At 39.7% G+C, this 13202-nt stretch overlaps 1 protein-coding gene across 2 annotated transcripts in view; it reads right to left on the bottom strand.

Annotated features, from left to right (window-relative positions):
• Positions 1–758: 758 nt before the first annotated feature.
• Positions 759–13202, bottom strand: part of LOC138044645 (neuronal acetylcholine receptor subunit alpha-10-like) — a 12685-nt gene continuing 241 nt past the window's right edge. The window contains exons 1-6 of one of the 2 annotated variants that reach the window (XM_068891107.1): positions 12928–13202; positions 9621–9715; positions 8684–8823; positions 7353–7397; positions 6835–6944; positions 759–3355 (exon numbers count right to left, since the gene is read on the bottom strand). The exon at positions 12928–13202 is cut by the window's right edge and continues 36 nt beyond it. In XM_068891107.1, the coding sequence (XP_068747208.1) occupies positions 2104–3355; positions 6835–6944; positions 7353–7397; positions 8684–8823; positions 9621–9678 (1605 nt within the window). In that variant the 5' untranslated portion in view covers positions 9679–9715; positions 12928–13202 and the 3' untranslated portion in view covers positions 759–2103. The remainder of the gene's footprint in view (positions 3356–6834; positions 6945–7352; positions 7398–8683; positions 8824–9620; positions 9716–12927) is intronic. The other variant, XM_068891108.1, reaches the window with a different exon arrangement.

The raw sequence follows: 13202 nt of genomic DNA, 5'->3' as shown, positions 1-13202 counted from the left end.
AATGATAGGGTTGAGATTGACGTCCCTATAATGCTTTCTCTTCCTAGTCACAACTGAAAATATGTTCTCACAGTGTTAGAGCGTCTGCATCTCCGCTGTGGGGTGGTATCCCCAAATCTGCAGCGTGCGCAGAATCGCAGCCTTTCAATTATTGGCATTCTGAAGGCTAGCCTTCGTAACCTTCAAGAACGCAGAGATGCAGCTTTTAGGTGCGAATAATTTTAAGTGATAAGAACCATCCCAATTACTCCCTGATATCAATTCCCACAATCAATAGCCATTGCACTTGAGTGAATTATGAATCGCGTTAAGGTACCACATTCTAGGACTTTTTATTCTGTGAAACCCTAAGTATTTAAATTGTACATTGCCTCTCATTGCATTTTATTATCGTAATTTTCATCGCATTTTTTTATTTAATGGTGGGTTGATAAAGCTGTTAACATTTCTGGGAACTGCATGAGAGACACTGCAAAGACGTGCATGTCGGTGTCAGGTTAGATGATTTGGTAGTGGTGACTCCCGAGTTTGCAGCGTCAACAGCATGCAGCAACCATTTCGTATCAGCCTCCTAATGGTTTCTATCGAGGTACAGCTGTAAGGCTTTGCAGAGATTTCTCCAAGCTGATATCTGATGCAATGCTCCATCTAATTAAGGAGCAATGTTCCAATAATAGATGTCAATATCGCGAAGCAGGACTTAAATGTACCGATCTCTGCAGCTGCAATGATGCTGAAGATGATAGAAGCTGTGATAATGATGCTAATGACGATGACCAGGAGTCATCTGATTTTGATAACGTTTATGACGATCATGAAGACGATGATGATGAAAAGGAGAAGGAGGAAGTCGGGGGGAGATGAATAGAATGCCCTTTATCCTTGTCAGGAAGTTGTGAAAAAATTGTATTTGGCTGAATTGACCTAGTTGTCAAAAGTAAGCGGTGCAAAATATGCCAAAGACATTTCATGAAAAGGTTCCTTTGCACGTTATAATGGGCACGACATTTTAAACGCTTATATCGAAAACAATCTTGGTAGCCCCCAATATATATGGAGCGGATTAACAGCTAAATTTTAAATTTTGAATGGAGCCGGTTCTATCCTCGCCTAACTGAAGCGGTAGTTAGCAATGAGTGAAGATAGGGAAACCTTTGTCAAGAGTTTCGTGATTACAAATTTATAGCTTTAAATTAACCGCATAAGGAATCACAATAGGTTTCAAAGCCAAGTTTTTTGGTGTTATTTCTATAGCTTTATATGATGATAGAGCGACTTTCATATGACCTTGAAATTAAACGTAAAAGCAGAACGTAAACAAAAATGCAAAACATTTAATTGGCTCATCAAACAAAAACAAACGAGTGCGAATTTTCATTGGCTTAGCGAACGCGAATGGAAGCAACGTCATCTCTCCATAGAACTTTCTGGAAAGTGATCGGTATTTTGCTTTGACGTCATTTGAAATACAGTAATGTGATTGGGTAATCGAACTGTTTACTGCCCATATTAGGAGTTTCCTTGGCCTGAATAAGGAGAAGCTTCGTTTTAATTCTTGGTCCGTCAAACAAATTGCGAACACTCTTTCAAGGTCAGACGAAAGTCGCTCTATTTACAAAACGTGTTGTCAAGTTTCATTCAAGCAATACAGAAAAAAAACAGACGAATTTGTTTTATTTTCTTCTTCAGTAAAGCATGCACGATATGGCGAAAGCAAAAGACGTCCTTTTCGTGGTCTGCCCTTCCAGCAAATTGTAATTCTCAACATCACTCAAACGGTGGCAGTTATTGCGAAACCAAGGACGACACTTGCCTTGTGGCAAAACCCTCCTTTCCTTTCTTTTTTAAGGTGTTTAATTAGAGCAAGCTACAAGCTGACGAATGGGAAGTGATCTACGTACCGTCAGAAGACGAGTTGGATCTCTTCAGAATGAATTACTCTTTGTTATCGTAGCCACAATGGCCGCTTATAGAACTACTAGGTGTTAATGACTGTATTGCTACGTGATCATGCCAAGAATGGAAGCGTTGGAGAGGCATAACGGAATTTCTTAGCCGCCTAGCTATTTGGCCACGCTGTCTACCACGATATCTGTCGGTCATTCATTCAAGATGGAATCTAGGAGCTCGCAAGAAGATTGTTAGGAGGGTAAAAATGTATACAATAATAGAAATCATCAAAAACAGTCGGTCCAGGACACGAGCGGCCTTGATCCACTCTTTTTGGTTCTTTAGTTTTTCGGGGACCGCACAGTCCATTGTGAGTTGCCTCCTTAGGCGTTTGGTAGATTTTGAAGGGCTCTTCTTTGTTTTGATCGATTTGTCTTTGCTTCGAAAAACTCTGCTGCGTCGCCACTTGTGACACTCGTTTTTGAGCCGGCCATTTGAGTTGCAGGGGTTCTGGGGCGAAGCCTCGAGGAAGCAGAACGAGTGATGCCCGCACGAGGAGTCCCGTTTAGGAACCACACGCACGGACCCTCTTTCCTCTAAAGCCCACCTGTGCATATGTGATTCGTGTTGCGAATTTTTCCTTTCCTGGCATTCAAAGACATCATCGTTACATGATATGTCGGAATCCATTCCACAGTTATTTTCCAGACTTTCCGAATGCACGGGATTGGTTCTTCTTTTACTCCCTCCCCAGTTCTTAGGTTTTTGACAAGGAAACAGAATTCTTGCAAGCCATATCAGAATAACTTTCCTCATGGTCTTTGGCATGCTACGTCTGTTTCGATGATAAAAATTCAAAATGAGGGTGGTCACAGCCAGAGAAGCGCCGATCTCTAACATAATCGCGAAATAAAACTGCCCGAGTAGAGGAAATCCATACGAAGGCATCAGCTCCGAGCTGAGTTGTTGAAACACAGTCATGGCTAACAGAACTGTGATACTCAACCCAATGCGTTCGCCAGATTCGGGCGGCAGTACAAAACCCAAGAAAATCATGGATGATATCAGCGAGCATGGAATGATCAACTTAAGGATGTAATCTAACGATTCCCGTCGTATTCTCACTTGCACAGAAACGTCCACAAAGGCATCCGGACAACACTGGTATTTCAAAGCATTTCTCTTCACCGAGATGTCAAGCAATTGCCATTCCCCGTTGGTGATGTAATACTTGTTAAGAACGGAGTCGTTTTTGACTGCCAAGTCGATTTTGGTGATGTCAAATGACCAGGATCCGAATTTCAGTAAGCACTCCTGGTCGTCAAATGGGAAGTTGGTGACATCGACACTGCAGATGCTTTTAAATATGGCTGGGTTGAGCCACGTGTTACTGCCGTCATATCGTATAGCGACATTAGTGGTGTACGAAGTTCGTCCTCCTCCCATATGTTCCTCTTCGTCAATACTGCGAGAAAAAACAAAAGAAAAGGCAAGAAAGAGATCTTAAGGAAATTAATAAAAGAAAACATTGTTTTCTTCTGCAACTATTAATGGTGATAGGAGAAAGGTGATATGTTGGTTGCTAGGCAACGGCCTACATGACAACTGGAAAGCGGTAAAATCAGCGTCCCAGATACGAACGGACCAGTCTGATGCTCTAGCCATTGAGCTACAAGGTTTCCTGGTGATATGTTAAGCTAGGTTGTAACATATTTTGCTTTTCCTTTTTTTGTCTTACCCACATACTTAATTGACCACTTCCCACGGGTGCTTTTCACTGAGGGCCAATATAATGAAACACAATCAGCGAAAAAACAGAACAGAGCAACAACTGTTAATAATTCCAACTAGCCAGAGGCAGACCAGTTGGTTATCACGAGTGCAGTTGAGAAGTTGAACCAGGGACTACCAGGATCATCAACAAGTAGTCAGAACGGGTCTCCAACCCAGGAATTCCGGATCATAAGGCAAGCGTCCTAAATACTGGGCCGCACTGCCTCCAGGCGGTGCACTGTCTTAACCAGGTGTCGAGGTACATAGTGGTAATTAGTGACTGAACATAAATAATAATAATAATAATAATAATAATAATAATAACAATAATAATAACAATAATAATAACAATAATGATAATAATAATAAAATAAAGACATTCATAAAGCGCCCTTTCCCAAGGGTCCAAAAGCGCTATTTACAAAGTCAAAGGTAAAACTACAAAGTTAAAACTACAGTTAAAACTACAAAGGCAAAAACAAAATAATTAAATCATAAATAAAACACCAAAGTCACGTCATGACTTTGAAAAGGCGCGTATAAAAAGGACAGTTTTCAGACGTCTTTTAAAAATGTCCAGTGATTCAGCATCCCTAATATGCTGAGGAAGACTGTTCCAGAGAAGCGGCGCTACATCAGAAAAAGCACGATGGCCAAAACTATTCATGTTTAGATCAGGAACGACAAGTAGCCTTTCTTTGAAGACCTAAGATCTCGTGGCGGCTGATAACTTTGAAGAAGATCTTTAATATAAGTAGGAGCCAAGCCATGAAGAGTCTTGTAGGCAACGGTAACTAATGAGAAGCCAGCTGTGGACGAACAAAGCATAACGAACTTTCTTCCTCCTCACCAAAACTTCCCAAACGCAGTATTGTAAATAATAGAACAATTCTGGGACATTGAACAATTGGCTCCTTTTAGATGTAAAGCAAAGAATGTAAATCACAGATTTCCACAATGGCATTGGCAGTATTAAAACTGAATCGAACAATTTTGGGCCCTGAAACACTCATTTTCATGAGAGAAAGACCTTGGCATCTAGCAGGGTACACTGGAAGTGAATGTTTCGCACGCCAAGACAGTGGTCTCCCCAGACTTCTAAACTAATCGTCTCTAATAGTGAGAAGACACTTAGCAATATGAATGGGATAGTGTCGGTTGTCGTCCGTGGCTCAATAACGTCGCGTGCTTATGGGACCCCTTCTGATAAAAAAAATCGCTTTCTTTTTTTCTTCAGATTTTGAAAGTGTGTTTACTTAACACCTGACTAGCAAAATTTTGAGCTTTGGTTTTTATCCAAAGGCCGTTTTCTTTGAGTGTAAGTTTTGGATTTCACGGTCCGCCATTACTCGCATTCAAAACTGACCGATTGGAAAGCAGAGGGTTGGATCCAGGGAAAAGTGACGTCAAAGGTTCACTAGCTTAAAATTTCAGCGGGTCAATGCAGCTTATTATATAGGTAAAACATGAGTTTAAAAGTCTGAAAGCCCAAAACTCCCCTGCTGCATATTAATTCTGCGGCGTACACACGCATTGCATTCTTATAAAACTAGTGAGCCTTTGACGTCATCGTCTCCTCGATCCCGCTCTCTCAAGAACTTAAAAGTTAGTGATGGCGGATCATTACATAGGACAATTCAAGTTCTAATAAACAGGTGTCTTTTTAAATCAAGGCTTAAACTTTGGTCGCTTAGTGTTCAGTTATCAAAGTTTTGATATCCAAGGAAAAATAAGAACTGATTTTTTGGACACAGGGGCACTTTAAAGCTCTGCGTATGAGCAAACTGTCACGTGAGCCCATTTAATTCCATTGCTGTTGAAACAATCGAAAACACTAATGCAGGAAACGGAAAAAATGCTACAGAAGTGGAATTTCTCATTGGAATTACTTTTGCAATCATTTTCTTTGTGTTATGGACCTCCTGCATGCGAATAGAAAACTCGTGCTTAGAATAAAATGTTCGACCCGTACAATAAATTTGATGCCTCAGTCCTTCAGTGTATTTGTTTAATACTCTAGATCTCTATGCTTAATGAACATCATGCCCCAAAGCTTGGACATGCGCAAAACCGTGAAACTGTCCCTTTAAGCTCCCTGATAATGCTCGTTGGGTGTTCCACAACGTACGGCGTCGGAGCAATATCTATCCGACGATTTCGAACGTTTACAGAGGCGTACATTGAAAATTATCTACTTTTCCTTTAAAATACGCTGAGGCCTTAGACACTGGTAAAATTCCCCACACACCTAACTGCAGATTTAAACGCCTTATGAAACAGTCTTTTTTTATTGCAGCAGGTCGCATACCATGTGTTACACTACCAAACCAAACACGTATAACATGAACCTAAGGAATAATCGGTCCAATAAGGTGTTCATTAAGAAAATAAACGCTAAAAGATTTTTAAAAGACGTTTAAAAAAAAAAGCGAACGATGTTTCGACGCTACGTTACACCATTATCAAGTTAAAAAGTGAAAAAGTATAAGGTGTAATACGAATATATATATATATATATATATATATATAAAATGTAAAACAACACAAACACGTACAACCACCTTTCAAAGTTCTGAGGAAATGTATTAATAGCACGTTTATTTGATTGCTTAGTCTACGGGATGTTGTAAACAAAGGACATCAAGCCTTCTCTTAACACGCAAACCGACTCCATTCTTGCCAAACTGTTTGGGTGGCATTTTCGTACATTTCTTCTTTTTTTTCCTTATTGTGTTTCTCACCTTGGGAATTATACCCATAGGACCGGCAAATATTTTATGTATTGTTTTACATTTTATATATTCGTGTTACACCTCATACTTTTTCAATTTTTAACTTGATAATGGCGTAACGTATAGCGCCGAAACGTCGTTCGCTTTTTTAACTGTTTTAAAAATCTCTTAGCGTTTAATCTGAACCCACAAATGACCAGCTCTCAACATCAGTAGCTTCGTAGCACCAGTATCGTGAGGTCACGGGTTCAAGCCCCGTTGAAGTCCTGAATTTTTCAGGGTTCTCTGCGCAATTGCTAAAATTACGTTCTGACTAGCTGTGAGGATCATAGCTTTACTTGACTAGACATCCGCAATTCAATACGTGATTCAATTCATATATCATTTCGCTCGTTAAAGTTATGACTTTAACGTTAAAGTTATCTCTTCAAAGGCTTACTTGTTGTACAGAAGTGTGTCTGGTACCCATACATCCTCAGGTGATACATGGATTTCCTTAATTCCTCCGTAATCCTCTGGGTTCCATTTCATGAAAGTGTTCTTCCAGTACTGAAAAGAAAAACCCAAGAACGACTCTGTTACGTAATGCTAAGGCCGGTCTGTCGAGTAAAGGGAAGGGAGAAGGGGTATTGTTCTTCCCCTGGCCGGAATTACCTTCCTGGCTGACGCCATCCTGCGTTGCTTTGACCGCGGTAGCATGGAACGAGTAAGGAGTATTTAAACCTTGCGCAGTCATCTTCGTTTGCTTTGCCCCCAGGCCCCAGTTGTTCGAAGGGTGGCCGGATAGCGCTATCCACTGGCTAAATCACTATCCACTGGATAACTCAATTGGTTTGCTAGTGTTTACCCGGTGGACAGCGCTATCCACATTTTAAACAACCGAGGCCTGGTTGATACTTTTACTTTTGCGAACCAAGCTCAACAGTGTATAAAGTATAAAAGGATTGATTCTCTTACCTGATTTACCCAGGCGTATGTAATAATGAACTGATCTCGTGCACTCTGTAAATTGACAAATAAAATTTCGGGTTGCAAAATCATACAGTAAGTTTATGGCATGGTGCCCCTGGCATCAAATAGATTTCGAGGGATTACTCGTTCTTAACTGAAAAGCATGGATCGTGCAAGGAACACAATACCGCTACTTTTTTTTCCGACAAAAATCTAGCAACAGCCGTCCTAAAAATACATAATACCGAAAACTGATAGACCGCATCCAGACTTGAGCGTTATGGACTTCTTAGTCTGATTGTGAAGTGTAGCGAATAGGGACGCCAGGAAGAAAGCCAATAAAACAATAGCATATAATGACCAACTAATAACTTTGCAGTTGCCTTTTGAAGTGTTAGACATTTTTCCCGTTCCCTGCAGATCTGTACCGTGAAATGACCATCACTCTTATTTGCTAGAAGAAAAGAAGAGTGTTTTAGGCATAAGCTATCTCGTGAAACGACACTGCTTGTTCTATTACTGCAACAGCTACGATTAATGAACATGCTCTCTTGTCATGAATTTGTCATGCGAAACAGGTGTTCATGAAACTAGCTGAAAAGTGAAAGATCGAATCGTTTGAATAGGCTCAAATCTCGAAGGAACACAAATAGCAGTTGTAAACATTTTAAAGCAATGCATGAGACCTGATGTTTCATATGTTTTAACATAAATTCTCAAAAGTAACCTTTACTATTTTGAGAAACGTTTTAATGTAAATACAAATAGATAGAGGTCTGATTCTAGAACGAAATGACAGCATCTTCTCTAGAACCCAGACCTCTCTCTTTTCGAATAAAGGGGGTAGTTTCTAAAGAAACTTTGGTGCAACGTCGGTGGGAACGTAGTACATGAAAATTTTTGGTTTTATCAACGTAGTTGATAATGTAAATTGACCACCTTACAGGGATTCTAAAAGCTGACGTTTCCTGTACGGTGGTCAGTTATCATTTGCACAAACGATCTTTATAAGGGAAAAAAATTGATTCGACAGGTGCTCCGGAATATGAAATTCCCAGTTTCAATGGAGCATTTTCAGATGACGTCACGGCAGCCAAATTGGTATTCCTAAACAAAGGAATGGTGGCCATGATGGTGTACCAAACTAATCTTCCGGGAAATAAACTATATTTTTATGCAAATACTTTCTTTTGTTTCAGTAATCCAATATGGCTGCTGGTCACGTGAGTGAAAACGCTCTATAAAATCTACAATTCAACAATACCATCAGATGCAAACATTACCCGTGCCCTAAATAAATGGATTGTTGCGCATGCCCATTAACTATAAACACTCACCACATCAAGAATGCGAATGAGTTGAAAATCAAATGTGACCGTTACAGGTCCTGTCCCGGGTAGTCTAGGGTGGATGTCTTTGTGATATCCATCGAAGAGGTCCTTGTGCAAACGGGTTTCGTCTACTTCCAGAGCACCGTCTACAAAGACATGGATTCATACTTGGTATGAAAAGAACAAGAACTAACCCTCCGCAGGTAAGAAACTTATGTCCCCAGGGTGTTGGAAATTTGACCTTTGCCTGAGTGAGGTGAGGAAATCCAAATCTTATCTTGACGGATAAACAATGTTGAGTGAAATAATTGTGATGCAAACGGGTGTGGCGATCAAAGGATTGGGTAGCCCGACGCTAGTCCGACGTGTCGCCCGACGTAATAGATCGAGGCGTTCCTCATGGTCTGGCGTTACGGTTCTCTCTGATCACTAACCAGGGGGTCATCTGGGTAAACCCTAGTCGAAGCACCTTGGCTCCCCAAGAAACTTTTTTATCCTAAGCGACATTTGCAGCCAGCACTCTTTTCCATATAAGGTCAAACTTTAGCATAACAGCTTTTATTAAAAACTGGATCATTGGATAATGCAATTCGATAGTTTTGATTGGCTAAGCCATCATGGGTTATGAGCCATTATACCATGATCTACAAACACGGCAAGCATATGCATGATTTTTTGGGCCTTTTTATTTTTATTGTAGTCTAGTTTTCTATATTTTGGGGGCGTTTTTAATAAAACAATTATTCCTCTCGCGCTTGTTGGATATGAGATGATTATAGCCAACTCGGCGCTACGTGCCTCGTTAATTGGCTATCTATCATCTCATATCCAACGCGCGCTCATGGAATAATTGTTAAATAAGTAATTAAGGCACGGCTCCTAAGAAATCAGTAAGTAAAAACTTGCCTTGCGCATTCAACTCTATTATTTTATGCGTGCTTACCTGTTGAATACAGATGGCTAAGATACAGCAATACACAACTTGGAAAAATTACTGCCATTTCGCAGTGGCAGGTGGGCCACTTTCAGTTATATCAACTATAAAAAGGGAAAGCAAGGAGAGATGTACAGTCGTTTGCATTTCACAGAACCTTCCCATGGTGTTAATTTTGTACAGGAAATGGTGTGAACGCGAGTGTACTCCGTAACTTACGGGCACTAGTGATGTTTTGAAAGTTCTCAAAATCATGGCGGGTGCAATAAGAGAACTTTCAAAACATCAGGCGTGAGACCATAACTCACGAAATGCACGAGCAAATTCGTACGAGATTTTGTTTATTATACACTCAACAACTTCCGTATTGCGTTCTATTACCTCTTTTGCACTCTGTAACCTAATTATGCACTCGTCATTAACCAATCAGAAACGCGATATTCTGTTCAGTATATAATACATATTTATAGGCATAGGGTTATTTAGATCGTAATAAATAAAACAAGAGACTACGTGTAGCCTACACTTTGTCCGAAGGGTTTTTTTTAAGAGACGATTTCCTTTAAGGGCCCACTGACGTATTTTTGGGGTGCGTTGCTAAGGATGTAATGGTTAAGTAATTTGAGAGAATTTGGCATCATTTTGGTCAGTTTCCAACTTTGTTTAAGCCAATGACCCTAAATATGACGTCATCATACCACGCCCATGGTCACGTGACCAATAAAAGAAAACTCTAAATTTGTCTCCGTGCTACGCAATTTGGGTATTTAATCGATGGTTTGATAATTTGTATTCGTTTTGGCATCCACCCAACCCTGGTTTCCATTTTATTTTGAAAAATGTTCTTTTTAAAGACATAAACGATACTGAAATACCCATAACTGGTTCAAAAGAGATAAGTTTCAAAATCAACGCTTAGCTCTATTGAGTATTTGGGGATGAAACGTGCCATGTAAAACAAAAATTATTCAATTTAAAACCGCCGGAAATTTAGCTTTTTTCTCAAACCGTTCGTTTACGCATGCGCAGTTGATCTGAGAACGAGCGCGAGGAAGTGCGAGGAAAAATCTTCGATGGAAACAATAGTTTGTGTGGTGACTTTTGCTTGTGAGTGCGTTTTCTTGTCAGCTCATGGTATGAAGACGACAGGTACCGGCAGTAACATTTCACTTCCTTAGCAACGCGCGAAAACTCCGTCAGTGGGCCCTTAACGTTCACAGTGTTTCACTGACTCTTTTTATGTTACAATATGTTGGTCAGTAGGTGCTATGGCTGTTTTGCCGTTTACTCTGATTTATGCTTAGTCCGCCGTCGTTATCTCACACCCAGTTCATTCCGTAGTCCGAAGTCCACACATATTTCGTGACCAAACCTCGACCAAAGCATTTAGTGTGATCGTACAATAGTTGTTCGAAACAGCCACAAGTCAAAAAGGGACTTTGCCGAGTGCTGGAACATGTAGATGTAGATGACATGTAGACTACATGTTTGCACTTGAACGACGTACGACCAATTGACGTACCTGGCAAAAAGGAAATGTGGCTATCTTTGGGGATTTAAATTCCCGTTTTTAGGGAAATATTTCTCTTGTCTTTGCAAAGTGATACGGGCTGGCGTTGTTCTGGGGAGTCAGGAAATACTGATAGAAACCGTTGCGTATACAAACACTGCCAAAATACGGATTCCCTCCTAGCCGTGAGAGACCTCTGCTAGCAGGGAAAAATACGGATTATTCCGCCGAAGGAAATAAAAATTTCTCTTCGATATTTACCGTGGCCTCGTGCCATGTTGCTAGGGTCATTTCAATGTCTTCAATTTGAGGTTATCAGGCAGCTAAAACTTATCAATAGTTAAACTGGAAATTTCTAGAAACCCATCGACTTCAAATTTCAATTTCAATCGTATTTTCCATTTAGTATGAAATTTATTTTGATTTGAAAACCATCTAACGACCTAATGTTCAACAGATACAATAACTGTACGGATGCGAGCCAAAGTCATTTTACTTTTCCTTAAAACCAGTCACTTAGATTGCTTTTTTATTTTTTTAACTTTTTGTCCTGGCTCCGCCGAGTCGACTATTTAGATATGAAAGTTAATTGCTTCTATGGCGAGAATTAAATAGACGCAAACACCTTATATTTGACAACAAAATGTAAATACATGCACTTCGAATTCGACGTTCCTTCCTTTTTTCAAAGTTTCAAACAGCCACAATTTATTGTGTACGGTTGCTGACCTCGCTTTGGAGATTATAACACAGATTAGTTTTCCCGATATTTTATAACACTCTCTTTTTCATATTTTATTGGAATAAGTGGCCTAAGATTATTGAAATTGAGCCTCGCAGAATAGACAGCAATTTGAATAAAAATTTGTTTGAGTTACAAGTCAAGACACTCTTTTAAATAAAGAGAAACTAATATGTAAAAGGACGGGTTCGGTGCGTAATCAAGAGGAAAAATCCGTATCAACATTCACATCCGACTTGATCAAGAGTCTCATTTCAAGAAGCAAAAGCCGGAAGCAAAATGGAAACCGTAAGAGCCAAATCACGGATGAATTTATCGTATTTGTGTCGTTTTTTTATAAATTCGTTATTTAAGTTTACAGGCTAAAACACCGTACACTAACTGCCGTATGCCATAATCCGAGATTTAACCGCTCGAAGCTGTATGAAAGAACGATTGCAACCAGAACTTGGTTCAACGGCCCCTCCTCGCTCGGATCTGACGAGTATCGTATCGAATATGATTTCGATTGCTGTAAAGATCTTTTCAATATTTTCCGAGTATGATCTTCGGATGAATTCAATATTTCTCATATTTACTGAGCTAAAAATTAAACTAACATATGTGCTCAAATTCGTCTGGGAATATTCATATTATAAGTTTGATTATATACCAGTTCAAGGATAAAATGTCTCAGTGGCTGGACCAGGTGCCAAATGGTCTAAAATATAAAAGTTGCGCAATAATTCGCAAACCAGAACTTGGAATGACACATCTTTGATTTTAACCAGAAAGATGCAGTTATACACCCTTAGAGAAAAAGAATTACGCGGATTAAAAATATCAACACTACAAATACAATTTCTTTTATTACGAAAATACAAATTAAACGAAGGCTACTCATCAAATTGAAATGAAATTGACTAGAGCACATTTACGGGACATTAAAAAGACTGCCATATGTAGTGCAAATATTCGCACGATATTAAAAAAACCCTATATTCGATGCAAACATTTCTCTCCATTTTGTACAATGAAGCGTTAAACAACCAGTACCTGAAATCTAAAACTACATATATACTGACCAGATTATCCTGGACACAGTTAACTGTGAATGACAAAACGGCGGCAGAGCATCCAAGAGTCTGGCAAACAAAATCTTCCCGTTGTATAAAGTTTTCTGTAGAAGCCAAGCGGGCCAGCCTTTCAAGGACGAACTCGGCATATATCTCAGTGACATGAGTTCTTTCATTTAAAAAAAAACTGGCCAAATCAGTTTAAGCGGTGATATAACGCCGCCACCTTGTTCTTAAGCAAAACGTTAATGAAAAATTAACAATGCGATAAAGCAACATGAGCA

Source organism: Montipora capricornis, chromosome 4, assembly GCF_036669925.1.
Source record: "Montipora capricornis isolate CH-2021 chromosome 4, ASM3666992v2, whole genome shotgun sequence".
Classification (NCBI taxonomy): domain Eukaryota; kingdom Metazoa; phylum Cnidaria; class Anthozoa; order Scleractinia; family Acroporidae; genus Montipora; species Montipora capricornis.
The sequence above is the reverse complement of the archived record's forward strand: the minus strand, read 5'-3'. Positions and strand labels throughout refer to the sequence as shown.